Raw genomic sequence first — 27,830 nt, forward strand, 5'->3', positions numbered from 1 at the left:
TTGATATCTACTAGTACTACTAGAACAGGCAGACAGCACCTTGATATAATGTTTAAGAGGCATACACAGTTCTGGACTCGGCATGACATGTTCAAAGAAAGAAGAACAACAGAATATGTTTAAGAATCAATTAGAATTAACTGCTTTAATGACATAATGACTAAGTTGGGGTGGTCCACAGGCTTTCCAACAATAATCACAATGTAGGGTGAAATACAAAAAAAAACACTGGTGCTTGTGATAAAGGCACATAACTGTTCAAAGCTGAATAGCAGATCAGATGTTTGAACAACACAAAGAATGGCAAAGACTAACTACAATACTAACCAGGAGAAAAAAAAAATTAGAGCGCAAGTAGTTGTCAATTAAAAGGTAAATACAGTTAACAGTTTCTACAGATATGTAAAAATGAAGTGAGCAAAGTGAGTGTTCGTGCTGTAAAGAAAGATTGGGGAGTTTGGGAATTTATACTAGACAATGAAGAAATGGCAGATAAAGAAACATCTTGCTTCCATGATCACGTTAGAGGATACAAACATATACCAGTCAGTAACAGCTGTAAATCAGGCAATGAAATGCAGAATTCACGATGAGTAAAGGGGAGCCTGCAGATGTACTGTAATTGGATATCTAGAAGCATTTGACAAGGTTGTCAGTGCTAAGTTGTTGCATAAAGTTGGAATATATAGAGAAGGAAACAACATGCTGTGTTAGCATGGATAGAAAATCTGTCAGCTAATAGAAATGGATCTTTTTTCTGGTGGGCAGAATGTGACAACTGGTATCTCTCAGGAGTCAGCGCGAGGGATTCAGTCATGGAAGTTGTTGCACAGGTACAGCTAATAATTAGATAATTCTCTCTTCTTATTATGAGAGGAACGGAATATAAAAGAAATATGTTATGCTTTAGTTGTATAGTGTACTAGTGAGACTTCATCTCCAAGATTGCATAACGTTTAGGCCTCTTTATTTATGGAAGGACACCTGGAATAAACAAGTTGTCTTATGAAGAACAATTTGACAGACTGGGCTTGTTTCTACTGGAGTTTACAGGAGTGAGGAGTAAATTGGTTGAAGATTATAAAATCCTTAATGATCTTAGAGAGGCTCATGTGGTAAGGTTGTGGGTGAGCCCAGAACTGGGGAGCACTGTTTAAAAATTAGGTGGCACCCTGTGGGACAGAGATAAGAATTCTTTTCTGAGGGTTGAGTAACATTGGAACCCTCTGCCTCAAGTGTTGGTGCAGGCAGGTTGATGGAATATTTTAAGATAGATTTTTACTGGAAAAAAAGAAGCAAATGTGATCGGGGTAGATGGAAATTTCTATGTAGTCAAATGAGAGCCTGGACAGGAACTGTAGGAATTATCACAAATATACACTTTTGTTATTTGGTATCTTTAAAGGCTGCAGTTTATTGTCTCAAAATGAAGCTTACCCATAGCTACGTACTTAAACCCATTCACTCCACAGAGGTTTAAAGTAGTAACAATACAACATGTAACTTATATTTCAATCTTGTACCATGCAGAGCAATTATCTTCTGATTAATGCGATGGATTGTGAACAAATAAATATTAATTCAAGACAAGAACGTGCCCGTGGAATAAGTGGGAAACAAAAAAGTAAATTTTGCACACAAATGAAATTTTAAAAAAAATACTAAATTTGATCTGTGCAACTTCAAACTTGTTGACTAGACAGTTGCAACTGTTCCTAATAATCAGCTTATAGAATTCCCAATACAATGACATTTATCTCTGAAAAAGGAGAGAGAATAAAATAGCAGTATACAGGTTTGGGAGACTTGGTTAGGCCATAAGTTGATTGCAGATCTCTTCCTTGTCACTAAGATTGCCATTCTCTTTATGGTTTAAAGGTCTACACTTACACAGCCTCAAATTCTGATTCGAAATTAATACTCTAGATTTGTTTTCAGACATTCTGAGCATCTAATGCAAAGACCATGGGGAAAATCATCTTTGATCTCTATGTGTACTGAAATCATAATTGCGTTCTCATTTTGCTATGAAGCATTTTGCTACAAGTATTGAAGAATACCAAACTTTTCTCAAGTGTGCAGATATCTGACTGGGACTCATTTCAAGATAAACCCTTGAATTGTGTTTTGAGGAGAATTAAATTTATCCTTCTGTCAGGACCTGCTGAACTACGGTAGCATTTGCATTATTACTTTTGAGATAAGGAAAGCTTTCTCTTACCTTAAATCTAATTCTTTTGTTCGAAGAAAGTTCAGAATTGGTGCAAATGCTGTAGGATCTCTATCAATAAATATCTATAGGATGGAAGACATACATATTTCAGTAACAATGAAAGGCATGTATTTTAAACATTTCATGTGACACTGATTGCTCATGCTAGCAAATCTACTGCACATACCATATTGTCATCATAAAAGCAAGGCGTTGCTTTAGCTTAAAAGCTCTGGAAGATATCGTGGTTCCCTCGAAGATAAACAGCAACAAGAATCAAACTTACAAAAAAAGTCACTCCTGTTTGACAGATAGGTGACTCCAACACTTGCTTCTTCATTAGCCATTGAAGAAGCAAAGACATACGTGCTTCCACTTTGAGCACAATCAGCAATCCAGACACAACATGCACCAAAGATTTCCGGTTTAGAGAAGCTTTTTCTTTTTTCTGGTTTCCAGACAAACCCATTTCTTTGGGTAGCCCCAAATGCAGACTCTGCCATAGCTCACCACAATCAGGCTGTGTTGAAAACGTAGGGCAGAATCTCACAGCTCCCCACTTCCACCCCCCAGACAAACCAGCAAGTTCACACATGGTGCTGCCAATATAACTCCCTGACAAAACTGCCTGATCTCTCACCCCTGTCCTGTCCACAATTTTACAGATGTGGGGTGCCTGGTGACTTCAATTTGAGGCTGAAGGGAGGAGTTCATAGGTTGGGTGGTGGGAAACTCAGCAGGTCACACTGCTCAAATTTGTGCAAGAAGCGGAAAATGCCTACCTCAACAGTTCCCTTTCCACATCAAGTACCCCCTCAATTACTATTGATCTACCTTTCCTCAGCGTCTCCATCAAGAACACCCACACACACCTTGCTCCCCACCCAGAACTTACTAGTTTCTTAGGTCTAGGACTTAAACTTAGTGTTTATCTGTGGTCCCAGGCCCATACCCTGTTGCAGTTACAGCTGCTGAAACTACAGTGCTGTACAGCAGGAAGGCCAGCAGCTCTTGAAGATGGGACTTCTGCCCCACCATCTGAATACCTTACCCGTAATGTTTTTGAAAATAAATTGTTCTATACATGTCAAAAAGTTTGAAGTGGCAACTTGCTACAGTTTCATTGCAACTAAAATGTGATCATCACACACAAAAAAAAGCATTTTTAATCAGTTATTTCAGTGTTCCTAATTTTTAATTAAGGAAAATTAGTTTAGAAAATGATATTGGGGCAGTTTAGTCAGTTTTAATTTGAAATAAAATTCAAAAACTTTTTAAATATGTTTTAGTGGTGTCCTTGCAACCAAAAAGAAGCAATTAAACTTTTAAAACCTTCTTGAAAGCTTGGAAATCAATGCAATAGCAGATCTTAGACATGCTTCTATTGTGATGTGTTCTGAACTAACAACAGTGCAAACAAAACTCATTTGCAATTTAGGTAGTTTATGCTTTAAATTTCACAAAGTTTTGCAAGTTATGTCAACCTCAATTGAGTCGCATCAAACGCTACAAATGTGATGTTTTGTAAGATAATTATGTTCTCAACTGTCTCTTAATTCAATCTATAATGAAGCATGCAACCTCCTAATAGCTCAGGTTGGTGGTAAGCTGATGTGACTTTAGTCCCATTGGACTAGCCCAGGTTAAGTTCACTTGAAGCCCAAGTGCCAGATTTAAAACTTGAACATGGAGACAGAAGCAGTTGGGCTTTTCTCTGCATACTTACAGATTCAAGAGCCCCGGATACAGAGATGCATATCCAAGCAAACAAGAAAGCAGTTGCTGTTGTTGTCATCAACAGGGATAAAGAACGCTCACCAGATTGACAGAAGTAATTTTCAACAGACTCTGGATCCTGAGGCTCAGCAAAACCACTGGTTCCTTTAAAGACTACAAGACTACTGCTAGTGCAGTGTATTGTATAAATGCGGGATTACTGTTCATATTCAGAAACTAATTAAGGAACATCTGCTTTGCAGCTTAGAGTATTTGTTGCCAAATAACTAATGTTTAGTTCATGTTGATTTTAGTTTGTTTATAGCAGCAGAAAGAGCACAACTTGAAATTCTGATATAGAATTGCTTTAAATTAATCTCTTGGAATTCAAAGCTACATCAAAGAAGTCAGTCAATCTCTCTATGACTGCAGCACAGAAAAACTGTAGTGAAGTAGGAACTCTAAAGAACTTCTATTTATGTTTCTACTTACAGGTGACTGAATAGATACTTGATCAACAAGGGAATTAAAGAGTTTGGAGGTGGGCAGGAAAGTATCATAATGATAGGATGGGACATCCTGGTATATGGGCAATCAGGCAATGGGACCCTGTGTGAGAACCTCTCTGGCTAAATTGAAATAATCTTGAAACCCATTGTAGAGGGGATCCCTAACTTCTGTCGCGACACTTGCAGATTTCTTACAGAAACTCAGCACCCATGGACCAAATGGAAACATCCCTCGTCACAATGGATGTTTCAGCACTCTACACCAGCATCCCCCACAATGACGGCATCGCGGCAACAGCCTCAGTACTCAACACCAACAACTGCCAATCTCCAAACACCGTCCTACAACTCATCCGCTTTATCCTCGATCACAACATCTTCACCTTTGACAATCAGTTGTTCATCCAGACACATGAAACAGCCATGGGGACCAAACTTGGATCCCAATATGCCAACATTTTCACGCACAGGTTCGAACAAGACTTCTTCTTGACGCAGGACCTCCAACCAACCTTATACACTAGGTATATTGACGACATTTTGTTCCTCTGGACCCATGGCGAGGAGTCACTGATAAAACTACACAGTGATATCAACAAGTTTCATCCCACCAAACTCACCACGGACTACTCTCTACTATCTTTAGGACAGAGGTGAAGAGAAACTTCTTCACCCAGACAGTGGTGGCTGTGTGGAATGCTCTGCCCCAGAGGGCAGTGGAGGCCCAGTCTCTGGATTCATTTAAGAAAGAGTTGGATAGAGCTCTCAAGGATAGTGGAATCAAGAGTTATGGAGATAAGGCAGGAACAGGATATTGATTAAGGATGATCAGCCATGATCATATTGAATGGTGATGCAGGCTCGAAGGGCAGAATGGCCTACTCCTGAACCAATTGTCTATCTGTCTCGTTCTTGGACACATGCATCTCCATCAAGGATGGACACCTCAGCACCACAGTCTACAACAAACCCACAGACAACCTCACAATGCTACACTTCGCCAGCTTCCACCCAAAACATATTAAAACAGCCATCCCCTATGGACAAGCCCTACGCATACACCTGATCTGTTCAGATGAGGAGGAACGCGATGGGCACTTGGAAGTACTCAAGGATGTCCTCATAAGAACGGGGTACGACGCTCAACTCATCAACCACCAGTTCAGACGTGCCACAGCGAGGAATCGTAATGACCTCATCAGGAGACAGACATGAGCTGCAACCAACAGGGTACTCTTCATTGTCCAGTATTTCCCAAGAGCCGAAAAACTATGCCATGTTCTTCGCGGCCTGCAACACATGATCAATGAGGATGAGCACCTCACCAAGACCTTCCCCACATTCCCACTGCTTGGCTTTAAACAACCACCAAACCTCAAACAGATCATTGTTCGTAGCAAACTGCCCAGCTTTTACGACAACTCCATACAACCCTGTCATGGTAAGCTCTGCAAGATGTGTCAGAGTGTGGCCATAAATACAACCATTACGCATGGGGACACCTCCCACCATGTACATGGTAGGTACTCATGCGACTCAGCCAATGTTGTCTATCTCATACACTGCAGGCACGAATGCCCTGAGACATGGTACATTGGTGAAACCGAGCAAAGGCTATGCCAACGGATGAATGGGCACCGCACAACAATCAACAGACAGGAGCGTTCCCTCACAGCTGGAGAACATTTCAGCTGTCCAGGATATTCGACCTCGGACCTTCGGGTGACCATCCTTCAAGGTGGACTTCGGGACAGGCAGCAGCGAAAAGTGGCTGAGCAGAGGCTGATAGCTAAGTTCGGTACCCATAGGGAGGGCCTCAACCGGGATCTTGGGTTCACGTCACATTACAGGTGACCACCATTGCACTATACACCACACACACACATACATTTGTGGGGTGAATTGGTACTTGCAGAGTTACATTGTACTTTGCTCAAAAACTGCATGAATTCATGCAAGATTCTGTTAACTCACTTTTTAGATTAGAATCAGTCTAAACATTATGGCACAGACAACAGCACACAGGGAGTGAACACCTTCAATATATTGTCTGAGCTGACACCAATTGTTAAAGTTGACCTGATAATGTGTTGACCTGAGTTTTGTGATTTACATATGAAAGTGAAACTATCATGGTTATTCTAACAGATGAGAAACTTAACAAACAATCAAGGTATTTTTCAATGTAAAATTTCAGTTACACCACACAGTAAACTTTTGCTATAAATTCTGTGTCTTACAATTGTGTCCTCCACAACCACCTGATGAAGGAGCGGCGCTCCGAAAGCTAGTGCTTCCAATTAAACCTACTGGACTATAACCAGGTGTTGTGAGATTTTTAAAATCATTAATTGAAGATTTGTAAACAACAACATGAATTTTAAAATCACAGCATTGTTTAATTGGAGCTTAACAGACACAGGGGTTATGGCTAAATAGGGTTGCATAGGTTAAAATGTAAACCCCAGAGTTTTGAATGATCTCAAGTTTGCAGAAAGTAGAACATGAGGCAACCAGGAACAGGTTGGAATGATCAAAAACAGAAACAACAATGTTATGGACATTGTTTCAGCAGGTGAGCTGAGACAGGGATGAAGTGGTCAAAGAGATGAGGGATAGAGTTAGTGAGATGGGGAAGAAATTTGGTGTAGGGATTAAAAATACTGATTCAATCTTCCCAATATTTGTTTGGAGAAAATTTCTACTTGCCCGGTTCTGAATGTCCGACGAGCAACCTGACAACTTAGATATCGTGCATGGATGCTAGAGATACACAAGTTACATCAATGCCCGTGGGAAACTGATGTTATGTTGTCAGATGGTACATCGAGGCACAATATGTAGAAAAGAAACATGAGGGAGGCTGAAGGACAGAGGCAAGAATCCCTGCTCAGCTGCATCAAAGAGGAAAGAGCATCAAGAGTCCGAGGGGGTCAATCATGTCAAAAGCTGCAGAGAGATCAAGAACTACGAGAGATAGTTTTCCTTTGGTCACAGTCACACAGAAAGTTATGATGATGAGAATTGTTTCTGTACTGTGGCTGGGGCTTGATGGGAGAAAGTCAAGTGTGAAGTTAGGAATAATGGGTAATGGGTTTGAGAAGTGACAATACACTCAAGAACTTTGGAAAAGAAACGGAGGTCAAACATTTTAAAAGTTGAGGGATCAAGTCTTGCTTTTCTTTTGAGGGAAGGGCTTATGTTGGCAGATTTGAAGAGAGGGACCAGGAAGGGAAGTTGAAAGAACAAACTCCAAGAGCTTCACATGACAACTGCAAACAGAATGAAATGTCAACTTGCAACAACTGCATCAGAAAAAGACTGTGCATGTGAACGGACTCATTTTGCACTAATCTACATCTCAGGTCTATCAGTCACTGACTGCTCAAGGTATAAGAGCTTGTAAATACAAGCTAGCAGTTAAATATTAATTCCTATATCCAGCAGTCCATAAAGAAAGTTATTGTACTCCAGAAACACCAGGCAGAAATAGACATCATTTAGCCACTGGAGAATCTAATTTCACACTGTCGGAAATCATTAAGTTTCAACAGTGTACAGACGATTCAAGTTAAAAATCACAACATGAAATTATAGTCCAACAGGTTTATTTGGAAGCACTAGCTTCCAAATAAACCTTTTGGTCCCTAACCTGGTGTTGCGATTTTTAAAAAAAAACTTTGTCCACCCCAGTCCAACACCTGCTCCTCCATATCAAACAATTCAAAACATTCTATGTAAACTGGTCAGTGTCAATGAGAAATTACACATCAAGCATCACAACCAATAAACGTAGAAACTGCTACAAAAATCCATTGGGTTTTTTTTGTTACAAATACACCCTCTAATATTTGAAAGCTGGAATGGACTGAATTGCTACTTAATTGACCTAACTGGACTGAGGGGGCCAGAATTCCACATGGAATCCAGAAGATAGAAGCCCCTACACACCAGAATTCTTTACTTGAATGTCACCACTGACCAATTCCTCACCCTGAAGACAAAAATGATTGACAGGTCTGACCTCCAGTATTTTTGGGGTTGGGGATGGGGCAGAGGTAAAGGAAGAAAGCAAGGAAACAAACAAGCAAGCAAGGCAGGAGAGAGGTGGAGAGACAAAAGGAGAGTTGGACTTTGCTGGGACTTCAACAACCATGACAAAGTGAGGCACTGAACTTGTTCGAAGAGGCTCGACTTGTAAAAGAGGGCACTACAACACACTGACATAATACTGACTTCATGAACTGTAAAGGCAAGTACATAATGAAAATCTGGATTATTTGAATAAGTTGTTGATTGGAGAGCCTCCTCAGGAAGGCTGAATCAGGAGTTAGGTATCCGCCTTTTGTATGCACCAAGTTTGCACCTTGGTGAAACTGCTGAGTTTCCCAAGGTTCAGGTAACTGAAACAGCCAGAATTAAAATTGAAATAGTGAATGACAATGAAACACACAATCGCTAACATATTTAAACTTCTACCCTATCTCTTTGTAGAAAATTGGCAGCATTCCCACCTTCCTGCTTCAATTACATTGGAAATAGACAGGCTGTTTTTTAAAAATGCATAACTTTGCCTGTAGTCTTATTTCACTTTGTTACATTTAAATACTAATGCAATAATCAAACATAGTTATACAGAGATGTTATACAATGACAAAGATGGCATTTTGCTGTAATGAATTGTGTTGTTGTAGTGTAAGCTCATTCACTAGTTCAAAACTTCTGTGTCTGTCTTTAGAACTTACAGAATATTAAAGGGATCCTGAGCACAGCACAATCGTCAAAAACTTAGTACAAAACCCAATATGCAATATATTTTCAACAAGCCTGGCTTCAGCTGTCTATTGTACTAATTTAGAAAATCTATGTATTTGCTCAATTCATTTAGAAGACCAGAAGATAAGGCTAACTGATTTGAAGTTTCAATCTTAAGGCACAGGGACACACACACACACACACACACACACACACACAGCGAGGGAATCACAGAGGATGCTAGTAGAGAATAAAGAAATTGGATTTTTTTTTTCTTAGATTATATGCCCTAGAGTGTGGAAACAGGCCCTTTAGCATAACCAGTCCACACCAACCCTCTGAAGAGCACCCCACCCTTCTTTGAAGCAAAGAGCCCAATACAGATACAGCATTCAAAATTATAAATAACTTTAATAGGCCAGGTAGGGCAAAATTGTTTGTAAATAATGTTCGATTTAAAATAACCAACAAAAAAACTTGAGGGAGAGAAGGGGAGAACGTTTTTAATAGGGAGTTGTTTAGAATTGCTGCATATTACTTTATAAAGTGAATTAGATTCCATAGGAAGTGGTTGTGACAATCTAGGGGTGAGATACAAAATTGCAGAATTCTTTGAAACTCAGCAGCATAACAGGCAGAATATTATTGCACTGGTAGAATAATTCAGTAATGCAAGAAGTTGGGTTTTAATTCCACAAGGTGAAATTGAAATGCTCATTTTTGTCACCAGATGGCAGTACATCACTGTAAAGGATCCCTGTTGCAATAACGATTTTGCATTACAGGAAAGCTTCCTTTTACGCAGCCCAACATCTTTCAGGAATGGTGTGGGACAAGGATTGTAACTTACACAAGTAGAGGTAACTGCATAAACAAAAAGCACATGTGAAAAAAAAATGTTTACTCACGTGTTTTTCAATGTAAAAATCAAAACCAGGATATTATTGCCTCAAGGGCTGAAGCACATGCAACTTCTGTGGAACATACACATGCAACTGTCAACTATTTGTGAGCCACAAGTTTAACGCTACTAGCTTATGCAGTATTGACAAAAGATGAGAAATGGCATGATACTGCATCTGCATTTGCTCTTTATGCAATTCAAGGGGAAAATAACAGCCAACATCCACTATTGGAATACTTTTTCTAAATGTTTGAGCATGGCTTGATGGTGGGTGACAGAGGGTGGTAGTAAAGGGTTGTTGTTTGGCCTGTGAACAGGCTGCAAGGATCAGTGCTAGGTCCACTGTTATTTGTCATCCACATAAACAATTTGGATGAGAACACAGGAGGCATGGTTAGTATGTTTTGCAGATGACACTAAAATTGGTAGTATAATGGACAGTGAAGGTTACCTAAGCATATGAAGAGATCTTCATCAGCTAGGCTACTGAGCTAAGGAGTGACCAATGGAGTTTAATTTACAAAATGTGAAGTATTGCATTCTGGTAAAATGAACAAGAGAAGGACATGTACAGTTAATGGTAGGGCCCGAGATAGAGTTGTCAAACAGAGAGACCCAGGTTCAAGTACATAGTTTTTCAGAAGTTGCAATACAGGTAGACTGGGTGGTTACGGCAGTATTTGTCATGCTTGCCTTCATTGTTCAAACCACTGAATATAGGAGTTGAGACATCATGTTGAGGGTGTACAAGATGTTGCTGAGGCCACTTTTGGAGTACTGTGTTCAGTGCTGGTCGCCCTGCTATAGGAAGGATATTATTAAATTGGAGAGAGCTCAAAAAAGATTTACCAGGATGTCACAGGAATTGGAGAGCTTGCATTGTAAGAATTGGCTAGGTAGGCTGGGTTTTTTTTTCATTGCAGTGTAGGAGGTTTAGGGGTGACGTTATACTTTATAAAATCATGAGGGACATAGATAAGGTGAATAGCCAAAGTATCTTCCCTATAAAGTCACCCCTCAGCCTCTGACGCTCCAGGGAAAACAGCCCCAGCCTATTCAACCTTTCCCTATAGCTTAAATCCTCCAACCCTGGCAACATCCTTGTAAATCTTTTCTGAACTCTTTTTGACATAAATATTTGGACTCTCTCAGACTTTACTGCGCACATTGTTTGACGGTCTCTAAAAGAGCTCAAACGTCTCATCCCAATCAACATGATTAGCTTTCTGTGGAGTGAAGAGATTCCTTCAAAAAGTGTGAATTCAGAGCGGTGTCAAAAAAATGTGGCAAATCCTGGAAATGGACTCCTAAACGATTTTTTGCCTTCCTACATCAAATTGTTCCATAACTTTCACATACTGGCCTGGAGAGGTTTATTTATTTGGACATCCAAGGACTGAATGACATTTGTAAGACCGCAAAGTATAACTGCAATGTTGACGTTTGCCAAGTGAGATTGAACAAGTCCCACGTGAAAAAACTTTTTCCTTTGTGTAACTCAAGTTTCAAATTCTTCATTTAATTAATTTCTTACTACTGCCTTCATCCACCTCAAATGTGGATAACAATATCTTTCTGAAATTTCTCTTTGGAGAGAGCTTTGCACTTGAATATCACCATCGGTTTATTTTGTAACATCCATCATGCAGGATGGAGTCACTGCGAGCTGTGTCTTCTTGTGACCAGAAGCTTTAACGATGTTTTTTCCATCAATTTTGCTAACAGTCCCATGTGCCTATTTGCCAAAGTTCAACAGTATTTCACACATTTATCAAATGTAAGACAATATGAATTCTTGTCTCAATACAAGATGACAAAACAGTGGAAATTGATGATTCTATCAACAATTTCAGGTGGCAGACACTGATTTTTCCTTTGTTTTCTGAGTGCCAAATCATACCTTTTAATTAATCCCAAGCACAACCTAGCACTTGCCTTAAATTCAGAAGCAAGATGATATTTGAGTACACAAAGTTAAATGACCACTTTTATTCTCCAGTTTAAATTGAGCTGCCCACTTGTTAATCTTCCTGAAAGACATTACACTACATTGTGCAGTATATAGCCTTTGTCAATTAGCTGGGAGATTGCTGCTAAAATCAATGGAAGGAGCATCTAAAATGTAAGTGCATGCCCTTAAATTAATGAGCCACAGTAATTACTGATAAGTAATTCATAATCATGAGCACGAGCTACAATAATGTCTATTCACTTTGTTGCTATAGTGCATTGGTGGAGATTGGCTTGGTGGTTCCAGTTTTCAGGACATAACCATCTTAATTTGCTCATGAGCAAATCAGGCTTTCAAGCTGTATCAGGAGCTAATGTGTTAGTTAATAACAGTAAGGACTGCCATCCCAGGAAAGTTCCAATACAGACATCCATAGAATCCCTACAATGTGGAGACAGGCTATTCAGCTGAACAATTGCACACCAACCCTCTGGAGACCATCCCACCCAACCCTATCACCTTGCCGTGTAACTCTGCGTTTCTCATCACTAACGCACCTAACCTGCACATTAGGGGCAATTTAGCATGGCCAATCCACCTAATCTGCACATCTTTGAAACATGTCAGGAAACCAGAGCGCCCCGAGGAAACCCATGCAGACATGGGAGAATGTGCAAACTCTACACAAACAGTTGCCTGAAGACAGAATCAAACCTGGGTCCCTGGTTTGGTGAGACAGCAGTGCTAAATCACCACTGAATCACCTTGCCACGTGTGCAACACAACCATAGCTTTTTAAAATTTCAATACACTTATAAAATTACAAAACTTAATAACCTGCACATAATATAACAATCTTAATCACTTTAATATTTTTTAAAAAGTTTGGAAAGGGATTCTGGTTTTGCTGAAACATGAGGCTTGAGACTTCTGTAATGGGGCAGTACGTAAATGCAATACAGGAACAATAGGAAAATTCAACTGAACGCCATTTAGATGTGGAAATATTAGCAGCAGCCATGAAAAGGATTATATATTACCAATTCAGGAGATTCAGAAAGTGTATTGTGCAACAACAAAACCGCATGTAACATAACAATTCATGAGGTCTGCTGTATAGTAAATACCAGCTGGAGAAATTACTGAGCAGAACAATAAGTTACATTGCTTTGTTTAAATTTCAAATGCCCCAGTGTAATTTGCTGAGTTAGCCTTGGGCACTGAACAGATCTTGGTGATCAGTTCCATAGCAGTGGTCAGATGCTTGGAAATAGAAATACTAGTGATAAACAGTTAAATGTTGGAACTTGTAAGGTTAATTTCAAGTTTTGGGAAAAAAAAACTTTAAGAAAAGCAAAAAACAGTAAAATGTCAATGACGATTTCTGTATTTGCAATTCTGCCAACTGAAGTAACTAAAATTTATTTCCCAGTTTAAAAAAAAGAGACATTATTTATATGGTACACCCCTTCAAAGGAATTAAAGAACATTCCACAACAACATTTTGCTTTAAAAAAATCAAACAAAGTTTCAGCTTACTGCTCCAGTTTCATCTCGTAGTGTTGAAATTCTCCCGCTCAGCAAGCTAGAACAGAAGTAGTTATTAATGAATTTAGATGGAGGTCAATCCAATCTTGACAGAAAACTGCATCACAATTTTGAACAATATGTGCTAGTCTATCTAAAAAAAGAGACTTTGTAAAGGAGATTACAATTAAAGTTTGACGTATCTGGTATTTGCACTGTTTAACAAAAGCATTGGTTGAAAAGATCCAATTAGAATGGATACAAAATGTAACAAATGCTGGAAATTTGAAATAAAACAGGAAATCATGGAACCACTAATGCTTTGGCAGCATCCATCTAGAAGGAGTTACATTAGGTTTACATTTAGGTCTACAATACTTTGCCAGAACCAAAAGACATTAGACAATCGGAGATGAGCTACTAATCTCGTGATCTGTGTGCTGGCACAAATAATATGTTTCCACCTCTGGAACACTGCTCAACTTAGGCCGATCTCAGCTCACCTGCTGCTGCTGAAACCCTCACCCTAATACTTAGGAACTTGACATTCTTTGTTGGGTGCACACATTCTATACAGCACGCACCCCCAACACCCCCCCCCCCCCTAAAATTCTGCTCCCCAAGTGTTAAGTAACAGCAACTCGTGTTCCTTAATCAACACTGTGCCTTCTGACATACAATGGCTCCCAGTCAAACACCACCTTGGTTTAAAAACTCATCAGTTTGCAGATCCCTCTGTGGCACTGCTGCCACCAGCCACCGTCTCTCAATCAACCAACTTCCAGCTCCAGCAGCCTTAAAATCTTGGAAATTGCTTTGGAATTTGGCCTGTTGCACATCCCCAATTGTAATTCCTCCAACATTGCCAGCTACGCATTTACCTACCCTAGCCCTCTTAAAGCCTTCTCATTCCTTAATACCTTGAAATTTACCTACTTGGCCAAACCTCCTTATAACTCCACCTTGGAATTACCTGAACTGCTCTAATTCATTACTCTTGTACATTTCTAATTGTACGTGCTCCACCATTGAAACCTCCTTTCCATGTGCCTGTCCAAATGATACTGTACACTGTCTCTGCTGAATGATGATCATTGAGTCACTAAAGCCAAAACACTATCATATTGTATTAAATGTCGACATATCATGCTGGTTAAATGCTAGAGCTGAGTATCAATTGGAGAGTTACAGACCAACATTGATGATTTTAGACCTGCTGGCAAAATTAGAGATATATCTGTAATGTATACAGGGGCATTGGCTAGCTTAAAGAGAAAACATACAAATCTACTAACCAGTTGTGAGATTTTTAATTTTGAACAAAAATGAGGAATGCCTGGCAACTAATCCAGCTCCTTGAATGCTGCCAGACCTGCCAAGTATTTCCAGCATTGCGTATGAATGTCAGATTTCCAGCATCTGCAGTATTCTGCCTGTAAGCTGAGACAGTGTGCTGGTGTTTACTATTTCAACACTGCTCATCACATAGCTTTGAACAAAGGAAATACCGACAGATTTGTGGTCTCCATATCTCCAATCTAGATCATCTTATTCACAATTAATGAAAACAAAAATGCATGCGTGCTACAGTGAAATGATTTACGCAGAGGGGAACAAAAACAGCAAAGCTAATAGTGGTAGAAACAACATTCAAGATCTTTGTATAACACTATAAAAATCTGTGTGATACCACTCCAAATTGGCCAATTATTTTCCTCAACTTCTTTTTATTAAATGCACTTTCTTACCCTGTTTGGTATTACAGGTTGTACCCTGGATGACAGCAGTGACTATAGAGCTATTCAGAGAACACATAAGCAGAGGTGAAAGATCCTACTTCAAATGAACAACCAACGCTGTGGGCAGACATAGCTCTACAAAATGAAAATCTCAAACGTTATTAGCTCTTTTTACTTCTGGGAAGTTTCAAGAATTTCATTTTTAAATGATCAACAGCGAATGAAGTGTCCCAAACTGGAATAATTGTTGATCCAATCCAACCTAAGGGAACTGAGGAAATGTTTCACTTCGTAGTTGTGGAATCAGTTTCAGTTTTGGGAAATGTAAATGGGTCCCAAGTGAAAACATTTTTTCTCTCTTTCCTAAAATTAGATTAGACTCCCTACAGTGTAGAAACAGGCCCTTCCACCTAACAAGTCGACACCGACCCTCCGAAGAGTAACCTACCCAGACCCATTTCCCTCAAACTAATCCACCTAACATTATGGGCAATTTAGCATGGCTAATCCACCTAACCTGCACATGTTTGGGTCGTGGGACGAAACCAGAGCACCCAGGGGAAACCCACACTAACACAGGGAGAATGCACAAACTTCACACGGATAGCCGTTGAGGCTGGAATTGAACCTGGGTCCTTGGCGCTATGAGGCAGCAGTGCTAACCACTAAGCCACTGTGCCACCCAAGTATCATTCCAGTTTCTCAAAAAAAACTTACCATATCAAACAGTTTAAATTTGAAACTTAACACTGCTAAAGCTGCTTTTCTATATCATTATTACATTTACACACTGCAGCTTAGTGTTTTATTTTAATTGAAGCATTTTTATCTGTGCTTTAAAAACTGTTATGTTACATTCTATACCTCAGATAGTAGAAATCATCTATTGAAACTCAATCTTACCTCGAGAAAAAGGAGTCTGGAATCCACATTAGTGTTTGTCTGGAGGTGCTGAATCTGCAACCATAAATAAAAGGATTATGTTTGTACTGGAAATAAATTGAAAATATTTAAAACTATTAATAAAATCAAAAAAACTTACCAGATTCCCTACAATGAATTACTCTGCGTTTTAAATTTATACAAAAAGGAATAATACAGATCTAGTTAACTTGTGTTCATAGATGGGATTTTCAATTGCTCAAGAGGGTGGGAACAGTAGCTGACACAATTTGAAAATTGTGCTTCCAAACATTGTGTCAGTGACCTGACACCTCCAGCATGCACTGGTATTCAGAGTGAGACAGGATAGTAATGGTGGTAGGATGAGGGGGGATGCTGTCCAAGAAACCAAGAATCTGCTGTCTTTCAAATCTCAAATTGCAAAACCAGTCTGGTTCACAATAGTGCACAGCTGTTGAGTTCAATGTGGAAACTATTAAATAATTTATTTTATAAAATATATCACAGGAAGGCCACTTCTGTACAGAGGAGCCTCAACTGTCCGAGCAAGATGGGCGCGCACTACTGTATTTGGTTAATTGATTATTTGGTTAATTGATTCAATACCTCTCCTCGAGGGCTTGGAGATTTCTAAAGTTTCCTTTTTCTTCTCTCTGCCTGCCTTGCTCCCTCTCTCTGTCTCAGGGTTTGTTTCTGAGCAGACACACACTTGTTTGTAAGGGACCTGCAGCATTGATGATGCTCTCCCCCCCCCCCACCAAAACAGTTCAGTGGGATTGACACAGCGAGCACTTGGTCAGTCCGCTCCCCATTCAGGACACTAGGCATCAGCACACCGCGCATGAGCCTCCGCATCCCCCCGTCCCCAAACCCCATCCAACCGCGACCTCCATCTGCCCCCCAAACCTCATCCGACACCCCACAACCTCGCAACCCTCCAAAAAAAAAAACCCCCGTGTCCAATACCTCCCCATTCCCCACCCTGGCAGCACCAATAGTAAGACTGCTGCTGCCTTTGGGCAGGGGGGGTGAGTCTCCATATAGCAAATATGCACAGCTACACATAACACAGACACACACACGACTTTTATTGCAACTTTTTGTCAAGTTCCCACTATGCCCTGTACAGGACAATGTTGTAGAGATTATCTGGGGAATGGGGATTTAGGATAACACCATGTAGAACTCCAGCGTAAGTGTGGGGAAAGAGAGAGAGAGAGAGAGAGGGGGTGGGAGGTCAGTCATTTGGAGACTGTTCCTGGGCTCCCAACAATGTCCAGGGCTGTTCTCAGCAGCATTTCAGTAAGCTGAGGTCATTTTTAATCATTGTAAACAAAAGGCGCGATCAGTAATGAAACAGCTCTTTGATGCAATGTTTCTGTCAGGACCTCGCGATCTCCTTCGGATAATCTGATATTTGGATAATGATACTCGATAATCAAGGTTCCTCTGTATTTTGTGAAAGTGTGGACTGCATATCATTGTCAAAGAGTGCTGCTGAAAAAGCACATATGGTCAGGCAGCATCTGAGGAGCAGGAGAGTCAACGTTTTGGACATAAGCTCTTCATCAGGAATGAGGCTTGTGGGCCAAGGGGGCTGAGAGATAATGGGAGGTGGGTGGGGGTGGGGCGTGAAAGTGAGAGGTTGGAGAGGAGGGTGGAGCAGATAGATGGAAAGGAAAATGGACAGGTAGGACAGTTCAAGAGAGCAGTACCAAGTTGGGAATTTGGGACTGGGATAAGGTGGGGGAGGTGAAAATGGGGAAACTGGTGAAATCCACATCGATCCCATGTGGTTGGAGGGTCCCAAGGTGGAAGATGAGGTATGCTTTCTCCAGGCTTCAAGTGGTTAGGGTTTGGCAATGGAGGAGGCCCAGGACCTGTACGTCCTTGGTGCAGTAGGAAGGGGAGTTAAAGTATTCAGCTACAGGGCAATGGGGTTGGTTGGTGCGGGTATCCTAGAGATGTTCTCTAAACAATCTGTAAGTCGGCATCCTGTTTCCCCAATGGAAACGAGACCACATCAGGTGTAACGGATGCAGAAGAGGACATTCGATGAAGCACAGGTGAATTTCTGTTGGAAATGGAAGGATCCTTTGGGGCCTTGGACAGAGGTGAGAGTGGAAGTGAGCACAGGTTCTGCACTTCTTGCCATTGCAGGGGAAGATGGGTTGGTGGGAGGGCGTGGACCTGACAAGGGAGTTGTGGAGTGAATGGCCTCTCCAAAACACAGATAGGGGTGGGGAGAGAAATATATCTCTGGTGGGGGGGTCTGTTTGTAGGTGGCAGAAATGGTGCAATAATATTCTTTAAAGTTCAATATCAACAAATTGCATACTTGCAGTCAGAGTCCATAAAACACTCTAATATATTGGTAAAGCAGCATCATGAGCATTGTAGTGAAAGTGAGAATGGACAGAAAGAACGTTGAATAACCTGGCTGTATAAATATACAAAATTAACTTAGGCAAATACAAATTATAGAACTAGTCTAACTATACTTTGGCTTCAGAGTAGCTCCATTGACTGTACTTTGGTGTCAGTAGGATATCCTACTGTTAAGTGCAAAGCCACATCATTTCTTTTTCAGCCAGAAATGACAAATAACTAACAGTGTCACTCGGGTATTTCTTTTTTCAAATCAACATGTTCAGGCGTGCTGTGGCGCACCTTTGGAGTAGGTGGGATTTGAAACCAGGCCTCCTGGCTCAACAATATTATTCAGAAATAGCAGGTACTAAACCTTAGAGTAGAAATTACGATTTAATACTTACAATTTAATGAACAGAATCTCTACAATGTTCTGGAATGATTTGGTAGATGCACAAGTCTCTGGGACACAAGGGGTTAGGAACCAAACCATAGTTTAGTTTGGCAAGTGGGAAAAAAGATAATTCTTGGCTATCACCAACAGCAGACTGAAGAGACATCCACATTCGAGCTTACAGGTTGTAATCTCCCAAATGTAAGTGAAACCGAATGGAAGAAAGGGCAGAGTATTGAGCACAGAAATTGGGAGGTCATGTTGCAGTTGTACAAGACGTTGGCTAAGCCACTTCTGGAATATTGTGTGCAATTCTGGTCTCCTTCCTATTGGAAGGATGTTGCGAAATTCGAAAGGGTTCAGAAAAGATTTACAAGGATGTTGTCAGGGTTGGAGCTATATGGAGAGGCTGAACAGGCTGGGACTGTTTTCCCTGGAGCGGAGGCTGAGGGGTGACCTTATAGAGGTTTAGAAAATCTTGAGGGGCATGGATAGGATAAATAATCAAGGTCTTTTCCCCAGGGTGGTGGAGTCGAGAACTAGAGGTTTAAGGTGAGAGGGAAAAGATTTAGATTAGATTTTTAGATTAGATTAGATTACAGTGTGGAAACAGGCCCTTCGGCCCAACAAGTCCACACCGACCCGCCGAAGCGAAACCCACCCGTACCCCTACCCCTACATTTACCCCTTACCTAACACTACAGGCAATTTAGTATGGCCAATTCACCTGACCCTGCACATCTTTGGACTGTAGGAGGAAACCGGAGCACCCGGAGGAAACCCACGCAGACACGGGGAGAACGTGCAAACTCCACACAGTCAGTCGCCTGAGGCGGGAATTGAACCCGGGTCTCTGGCGCTGTGAGGCAGCAGTACCACTGTGCCACCGTGCCGCCCACATTTAAAAGGCATCTATGGGGCAACGTTTTCATCCAGTGTGTGGTGCATGTATGAAATGAGCTGCCAGAGGAAGTGGTGGAGGCTGATACAATTACAATATTGAAAAGGCATCTGGATTGGTATGTGAATAGGAAAGGTTTTGAGGGATATGGGCCAAGTGCTGGCAAATGGGACTAGATAATGTAGGATAAGTTGGACTGAAGGGTCGGTTTCTGTGTTGTATATCTCTATGACTCTGAGTGGGGAGGAATACATGTTATACATTTTGACATTTCAATCACATGGCTTTGGAGAGAATTAGGGATAGCAGCGAACCTAACTGGTCAATACTGTACAGAGTTGCCAACATAGGGGATTCAGTGGTGCTACTGCATGTAGTCAATGCTATGACATACTCATACCTTGACAGAATCATAGAATCCTGACCGTGTGGATAGGGGTCCTTTGGCACATGTCCACACCAACCCTCCAAAGGGTAATCCACCCAGACCCATTCCACTATCATACGATTGTATATTTATCCCAACTAATGTACCTAACCTACACATCTTTTGATTGTGGGAGGAAACCAGAGCACCCAGAGGAAATCCACGCAGACACTGGGTGAATGTGCAAACTCCACACGGACAGTCGCCTGACGCTGGAATTTAACCCGGGTCCCTGACACTGTGAAGCAGCAGTGCTAACCACTGAGCCAACCTACCATATTTGATTAGATTAGATTCCCTACAGTGTGGAAACAGGCCCTTCGACCCAATAAGTCCACACCGACCCTCCAAAGAGTAACCCACCCAGTCCCTCTGACTATGGGCAATTTAGCATGGCCAATTCACCTGACCTGCACATCTTTGGACAATGGGAGGAAACCAGAGCACCCAGAGGAAACCCACGCAGACATGGGGAAAATACGCAAACTCCACACAGACAGTCACCCGCGGCCAGAATTGAATCTGGGACCCTGGCGCTGTGAGGCAGCAGAGCTAACCACTGAGCCACCATGCCGCCCCAAAATATCTTTTGATATGACCATTAATTTGCTGGATAACATGACAAGTTTTAGTTTCAACTCATTGCCGCTATCGTTCCAGAGAGCTACACTTTCATGAATCCATTAACTCTTTCGAGATAAAAGGAGTGTTAAGTGCATGGAACAAGCAAGGACAAACCAACATTTGGTGATCCAAATTAAAAATGTATCAGGGTAAAAAACTGTGTGGTGAGGCAAAATAGCCAGAAATATTCAACAATGTGCGGAGAAAAATCAAATATTAATTAAAACTACAATGTTACTCCTGAAGTATAGATGAGGAAAAAGGTCATGGATGAATGCGAACTGTCCTAATATAATTGAAGTCAAGGCTGTTGCACTTGACTCTGCTCAAAAGACAGGTAGTTTAGGAATGCTGAGCTAGCCAAGTGCTCTGCTAGACCAGCTGTGGGAACAATTCAAACATCTCAATATTCCCAAACCTGGGAGGATTATTTGTAAATTTCTGAGAAAAGCATAATGGGAGGTAGTGAGAGAACAAAAAAGCAGACTCAAAGGTTTGAGGAAATACAAAATAAATTACAGTATGCTGTTCATCCCAATATTATGTTCTGCATTTAGGTTAACAATTGCTGTACAGCAGAGGTGATGCAAGTGGCATTCTTAACCACATGTACCTCTTCATTGGTAATGACACAAAATGGTGTGTGTTATGAATGGCAGTTCTTACATAACTGGGACTACAGTGGTTCAAGAAGGTGGCTCATCACCACCAAGATAATTAAAAACGGGCAATAAATGTTAACAAGACTCTGCCATTCTTTGAAAAAAAACTGAGAAAAATATATACTACATTGGGAACCAATCTCAGATTCATAGTTTTTTTTTCCTCATTCTCATTATGAATAAACAAGAAATGTACAATTTACATTATAGCATCAAACTTGTTTTTATGCTGACAAGTCTGTATCATAGCCTCAGATTATTTAATAAACTTAAAAATAAATATTCACACTAATAGCCAATATTTCACATTGAAAAATAAAGATCTGTTTGCACTGGCAAATGGTAAGCCTTAAAGTCTTAAAATATGTTCTGTATAGGAAATAAAAGCATAAACAAAAACTGAGACTTGTGGGACTTCACATGTCGGATAGCCACATCTGCTCTGTTAATCATAGGTGTTGATGCTAAGGTTTATATTTTCACAATGAAAGCAAAACAACTTTGAAAAGGTGCTTGAGATTTTCATAACAGGAACAGATACAGGGAAGTAACAAAATGCTGCACTACAATTATTTGAAAAAAAATACTAAGTCCAGCAAAGCTTCTGGACTACCCAAATCCAGACCAAAATAAAACAAAAAGCAAAGACATGTTCAATCATAAAATATACCCAACTTATTTTTATTCATCCATGGGATGAGGAGGATGGCTACACCAGCATTTATTGCCCATCCCTAATTTCCCAGAGGTTAATGAAGAGTCAACCACATTATTGTAGATCTGGAGTCACATACAGGCCAGGTAAGTGTAGCAGTTTTCTTCCCTAAAAGGGAATTAGTGAACAAGATTTTTTTTTTCTGACAATAGACATGGTCACCATTAGACTTTTAATTCCAGAGATTTGATATGGAATTTACATTCCACCATCTGCCGTGGCAAGATTCAAACTCAGGTCCCCAGAATATTACCTGGGTTTCTGGATTAACAATCCAGTGATTATACCACTTGGCTGGACCCTCTACACTTTGTCCCTACAGTTCTGTTCTTATGTTATTTCTGAATATGCACCAAATTTGTCATATGATTTTAACTGCTGGACTACGTTCAGCTGCTAGGCATTATGAACTTACTGTGTCAAGTATCTTTTATTCACTACAACACAAATATTCCCTATAATAGCAGTCAATAAGATATTATGACAAGTTACACATTTCTTAAACACAAATCAGATTTGACTCATTTTCTTATTCCTTCTATCATACTAACTTACTGCATATGATTTTGTAATCATCTTTTGTTCGGACTGCCCCATGACAATACAGCAAAAATGGCTGACAATGGTCCCATGTTTTGCTATCCTAAAGATAAGAACATTTCATACAAACTACTTATTTCTTTTAAGTCTCTTTCTAATCAATTAGATATAAATACAACAAGCAGGTTTTAATCAAGATTCTTCAAGATAACTATTGATATAAGATTGAGGTGTTATAGAAAGGTGATTATTAATTTCTAATATATTAGAAAGAAAGGTTTAAAACTAATAGTGAGAGGGCTCCCTAATGTTCATGTGGACAGCAGCTATGAGAGTTGGAACGGTGAGAAATCTCAAAGAAAACTTTACAGCCCTTTACAAAATAGCAAAACGCAGACATCATAGTTGAGAGTTAAAAGGTCAAAAGCAACCATGGAAAGTTCAGTTTCCCACACACCAAAAGGGGCCCCATTCAGATCATAGCAACAAGATTACTAATTGAATGATGTACTGGGAATCCAATTATAGTTGAACAACCCAGCACTACATAAAATAGTATACATGTGGAATGAGAATGTGCTGCCATGTTAATGTTAAAAGAGAAATGTATAAAAACATTTCACTTGAAGTTGAAATCAGAGTGTCATGGACTTTTCTTCCAATCTGAACCACAGATTATGAGAGTAATTGAACCTTCCATGTCGAGGCCAGATTCAAGCGAAGTCTTTGGCCTCTCCTTGTATTGTACCGGTGAAATTCATGAATAAAATTACCATGTGCCTCAAGCTTTGCAGTCTCCTGATCTTATCTCTGGAAAGAGTTGCTCAAACATCTTTGTTAACTAACCAAAATATATATTTTCTTTCTATATCTACAGCAGCTCGACTTTATGTCTGATGCAGGCCCAGATCACTAAACTGCAGTCTTTGGTAAGAATTTTTTTTAAACCCAGATTCCATCCACCCAAGAGGCAAAAACATCAAAATCCTAACATGACTGACAGATTCATACATTGACTCATATCAAGAACCTTTTTTTGATAATTTTTCTAATAAAATAGATAAGTTAGAAAACGTCTTACAAGTTTATAGTACAGCACATCCCAAACAGTTGCCGGTTGAAATTGAGTGGACGCAAGCCCCAAGGCCGCAATGACAGCGGAGGAGTTCCAACTGAGTATTAAAGCTGTGAAGCCCCTTTAAATCTAACAGGTTTTGAGCCATCTAATGGGTATGGCTCAACTATCTATTCTGTAGTTCTCAATCCTGTCTTGGAAAACTGGTGCTATTTACTTAAAAATGCTCACTTCTCATCCACTCCAGCCTCACAGATATGGGGTCATGGGAATTTTCAAGTTCTAAAATGATGTCATTATGGGAAAATGCCTGGGAAGCGCTATTAGAATTGATAGAGATGGTACACTAGTCACATGGCACTAGTGCAATAGTTAGTACAATGTGTTCTGAACAATCAAAATGTGCCCATTTAACATATTATTCAATCTTTCACAATTATGATCTGACAAGTCAAGGGAAGAAGATACATTGAAGCAACTCAGTGGCAGCCCACAGTTTCAAAAGTCATAAACAAAAGGCGTGAAAAAAAAAACTTTTGATCAAAATGTTCTAGATAGTGCTTACGTGAGATGATTTCCAAGAACTCAACATTAATGCCAAGCTCCACAGCATGTATGACTAATATAACACTACCCACTTTGTAGTAGGCTCAGCTCATGTACGGAATAGTGTTGGCTAATTAGTAATGTTTTAGTGAGAATATTTACTGAAAATGCTCTATGACTTAATTTCAGTTTGAACAAAAATAATATGAATTTGGCAACAGAATGCTTGCAAGGCAAGTCACCCAGTCTCACTGCTTATTGCATAGTTAGGTTACTAGTAAAGCACACTCTCATCTGCCCTGAGGCCCAACCTCAGAAAAGCACTTTTCTACCAATGACATTTTTCTTCCTTTTCCCACACGAGCCATCCTGTAGCATCTGAGTAAGGAGGTCAATTATTGCCCAATTATAAAACCTTATCCTATGATTTATCCCATGTTGAACTGGATTGAAAACACCCAAATTCATTCAACAGAACCCTTATAGCGTGTTGACGAATGAGAAGCAAACCTGGAGAGAATGTGAAATGGTGTTCCAGAGTGAACGCCCAATGTCTAACCAATTGTGAAATTCAGCTCCTGGAAAATATTGTTAAAAATTATTTGCTGTTCCACACATTATTGTAAGCACTATCATTCAAATCACTGCATTTTATCCAAATTCATCACAATGCACATTGATAATTTGACGTATGAGAATGTTATTCTAAATAAAACCTAAATTGATTGTTTCTGTAACCATACCATCATTAACGTTCCAATAGGAGGATGACGACTCGTAATAAAAGAACACCAAGGGCCATCAAATAAATAATACCATGAATAACAAGGGATGCCTTAAGGAGATCAACTGTTCAGTTTGTTTGGTACACCTTGTTTAGTATCGAGCACCAAAAGTTTTTGTTTCTTCCAGTAGCATCTCACCAGCAACCTACTTTTATGTTGATCCAACTTAGTTTACAAGCATTCTGCCATTATTTCAGACAATGAGATCCTTTTTAGAAGTTCACTGGTATGGATTTCATTCTGCTGGAGAAATTCTGGCTTTTTATCAAAAGCTTTGGCAAAATCAAGTTCCCTCTCTATATGACGTTTATTGTTGTCTGAAAAGGCTCAGATTTATCAGCCATACCAGTACTGGTGAAAGAAAGCTCAACTAAACCAGCCATATAAATGTCACGACTTTAAAATCAAGGATAGTGTCAACAGATGAGTACTATACAGCAAGTGACTCAACTTCTAACTCCCTAAAATATAGCCTTAACACCACCTAAAGACACAAGTCAGAACGGAGATGGAATTCTCTCCAACCACTTGGATGAACGCAGCTACAGCCACATGCAAGAAGCTCGATACTAGTAAGGTCAAAGCACCCCATCTAGCATCTTGAACATTCACTCTCTCTGACACCAATGTTGCAGTGCATTTCATTTTTACAAGCACTGCATCATCCCATTCAGACTCTTTTAACAAGATTCGCCAACCCCTACAAACACAGATATCAATGTAAACAAGGAGCAAATGGGCCATTAGGCCCCTAAAGCCTACATTATGGCTGATCAGCACGTAATCTCAAATTTACATTCCTGCCTATCCAATATAACCTTTCAATCCTTGCTTACCAAGCATCTAACCATCTTTATCTTAAACATATTCAAGGACTTTGCTTCCATCATCTTTTCAGTAAAAGGATTCCTAAAACTTATGTTTTAAATGGGCACACATTGATTTTTAAAAAGTGACCCCTAGTTCTAGCTTCTCTTACAAGAAGAAACATTCTGTCCATCTTTACACTGTCAAGACTCCTCAGGATTTTATGTTTTAACCAGGTCACCTCTTACTCTTCTAAACTCCAGTAGATAAAAGCCTAGCTTATCCAACATTTCTTCACAAGATAACCTGCCCATTCTTGGCATTTAGTCTACTAACTATGTCTGAACTGCCTCCAAAGTATTTACATCCTTCCTGAAATGTGACCAATACTAAGGAGTACTCCATATGCAACCCCACTAGTGCCCTGTATAATTGACCCAAAATTTCTTGATCAATGTATCCAATTCCTATTGCTAAATAATAGGATTCTATTAGCTTTCCTAATTATTCCTTGTAGTGCATAGTCAACTTTTGTGATTCAATTAGTAGGACAGCCAGATTCGTCTGCATATCAGTTCTGCACTCTCTCACCAATAACAACATGCATTTTTAAAATTCTTCAGCCAGAATGGACGATTTTACATTTTCCCACTTAGCACTCTATTTGTCAGATCTTTGTCCACTCTATAACTAACTTTTTGGGGCCTCATCTTCTTTACAACTTACTTTCGCATCTGTCTGTTTCATCTGCAAATTTGGCAATTATACTTTGTCACTTCAGTCCAAGTAATTTATGTAAATTGCAATCAGGTAATATTCCAGCACTAAGCACTGTAGCACACCACTCGTTATATCTTGCCAAACTGAAAAAGACCTATTTGTGCTCCCTCTTCACTTCCTGTTGGCCAACCAATTTTCTATCAATGCCAACATGCTATCCCCTATACTGGCCCTTTACATTTTGACAATAATCTTTGATGTGGCATTATTCTAAATGCCTTCTGAAAATCTAAGTACTGTACATTAACCAATCCCGCTTTTACACATAACTGATTAAACACCACTTTCCCTTCACCAAGCCATGTTGACATTATGTGATTAAACTGCACTTATCCAAGCACCCTGTTCTAACATTTTTCATAATATCTTCTCACATTTTCCCTCCAGCTGATAGTAAACTAACAGACCTACATTTTTCTGTTTCCTTCCCTTTTTGAAGAAAGAAGCCACATTCAAAATCTTTCAATCTAATGAGACATTTCCCAAATTGATGAATCTTTGGAAATCCAACCAATGTATCAAGAATTTTACTTGCCACGTTTTTTTTGAAAAGAGATTGTAGAGTGAAATCCATCATCACAACCTGGGCACTGGTCAGGCTACAGCTCCAAACATTTACTCAACACCACTTCTTTAGTGTTTGGAAATTTACTGTGCTCCTGCTTCCCTTTTCCTGGTGTTTGGCTGCTCTGAGTTGTTGTATTCTCTCTAGTGAAGACTGATGCAAAACACCTGTTCAGCTCATCTTCAATTTCCGTATTTTCCAATATTAATTCTCCAGACTCACTTTCTACAGGACCTACAGTTAACTTTGTTAACACTTGTTAAAATATTTACAGAAACTTTTACTATCTCATTTTATAATCTGGTTAGCTTTCTCTTGTATTTAATTTATCCCTTTATTGCTATTAACTGCAGATTAGACAAGCTGGGGAGCTGGAAGAATACGGCAAGCCAGACAGCATCAGGAGGTGGAGAAGTAGATGTT

At 39.9% G+C, this 27,830-nt stretch overlaps 1 protein-coding gene across 2 annotated transcripts in view; it reads right to left on the minus strand.

Annotated features, from left to right (window-relative positions):
- The window catches only part of kctd3 (potassium channel tetramerization domain containing 3), a 72,980-nt gene that overhangs the window by 42,648 nt on the left and 2,502 nt on the right, over nt 1-27,830 (minus strand). For both annotated transcript variants that reach the window (XM_043695807.1, XM_043695806.1), the window contains exons 2-4: nt 16,217-16,270; nt 13,587-13,632; nt 2,222-2,295 (exon numbers count right to left, since the gene is read on the minus strand). In XM_043695807.1, the coding sequence (XP_043551742.1) occupies nt 2,222-2,295; nt 13,587-13,632; nt 16,217-16,270 (174 nt within the window). The remainder of the gene's footprint in view (nt 1-2,221; nt 2,296-13,586; nt 13,633-16,216; nt 16,271-27,830) is intronic.

The sequence above is a fragment of the Chiloscyllium plagiosum genome, chromosome 9 (genome assembly GCF_004010195.1).
Source record: "Chiloscyllium plagiosum isolate BGI_BamShark_2017 chromosome 9, ASM401019v2, whole genome shotgun sequence".
Classification (NCBI taxonomy): Eukaryota; Metazoa; Chordata; class Chondrichthyes; order Orectolobiformes; family Hemiscylliidae; genus Chiloscyllium; species Chiloscyllium plagiosum.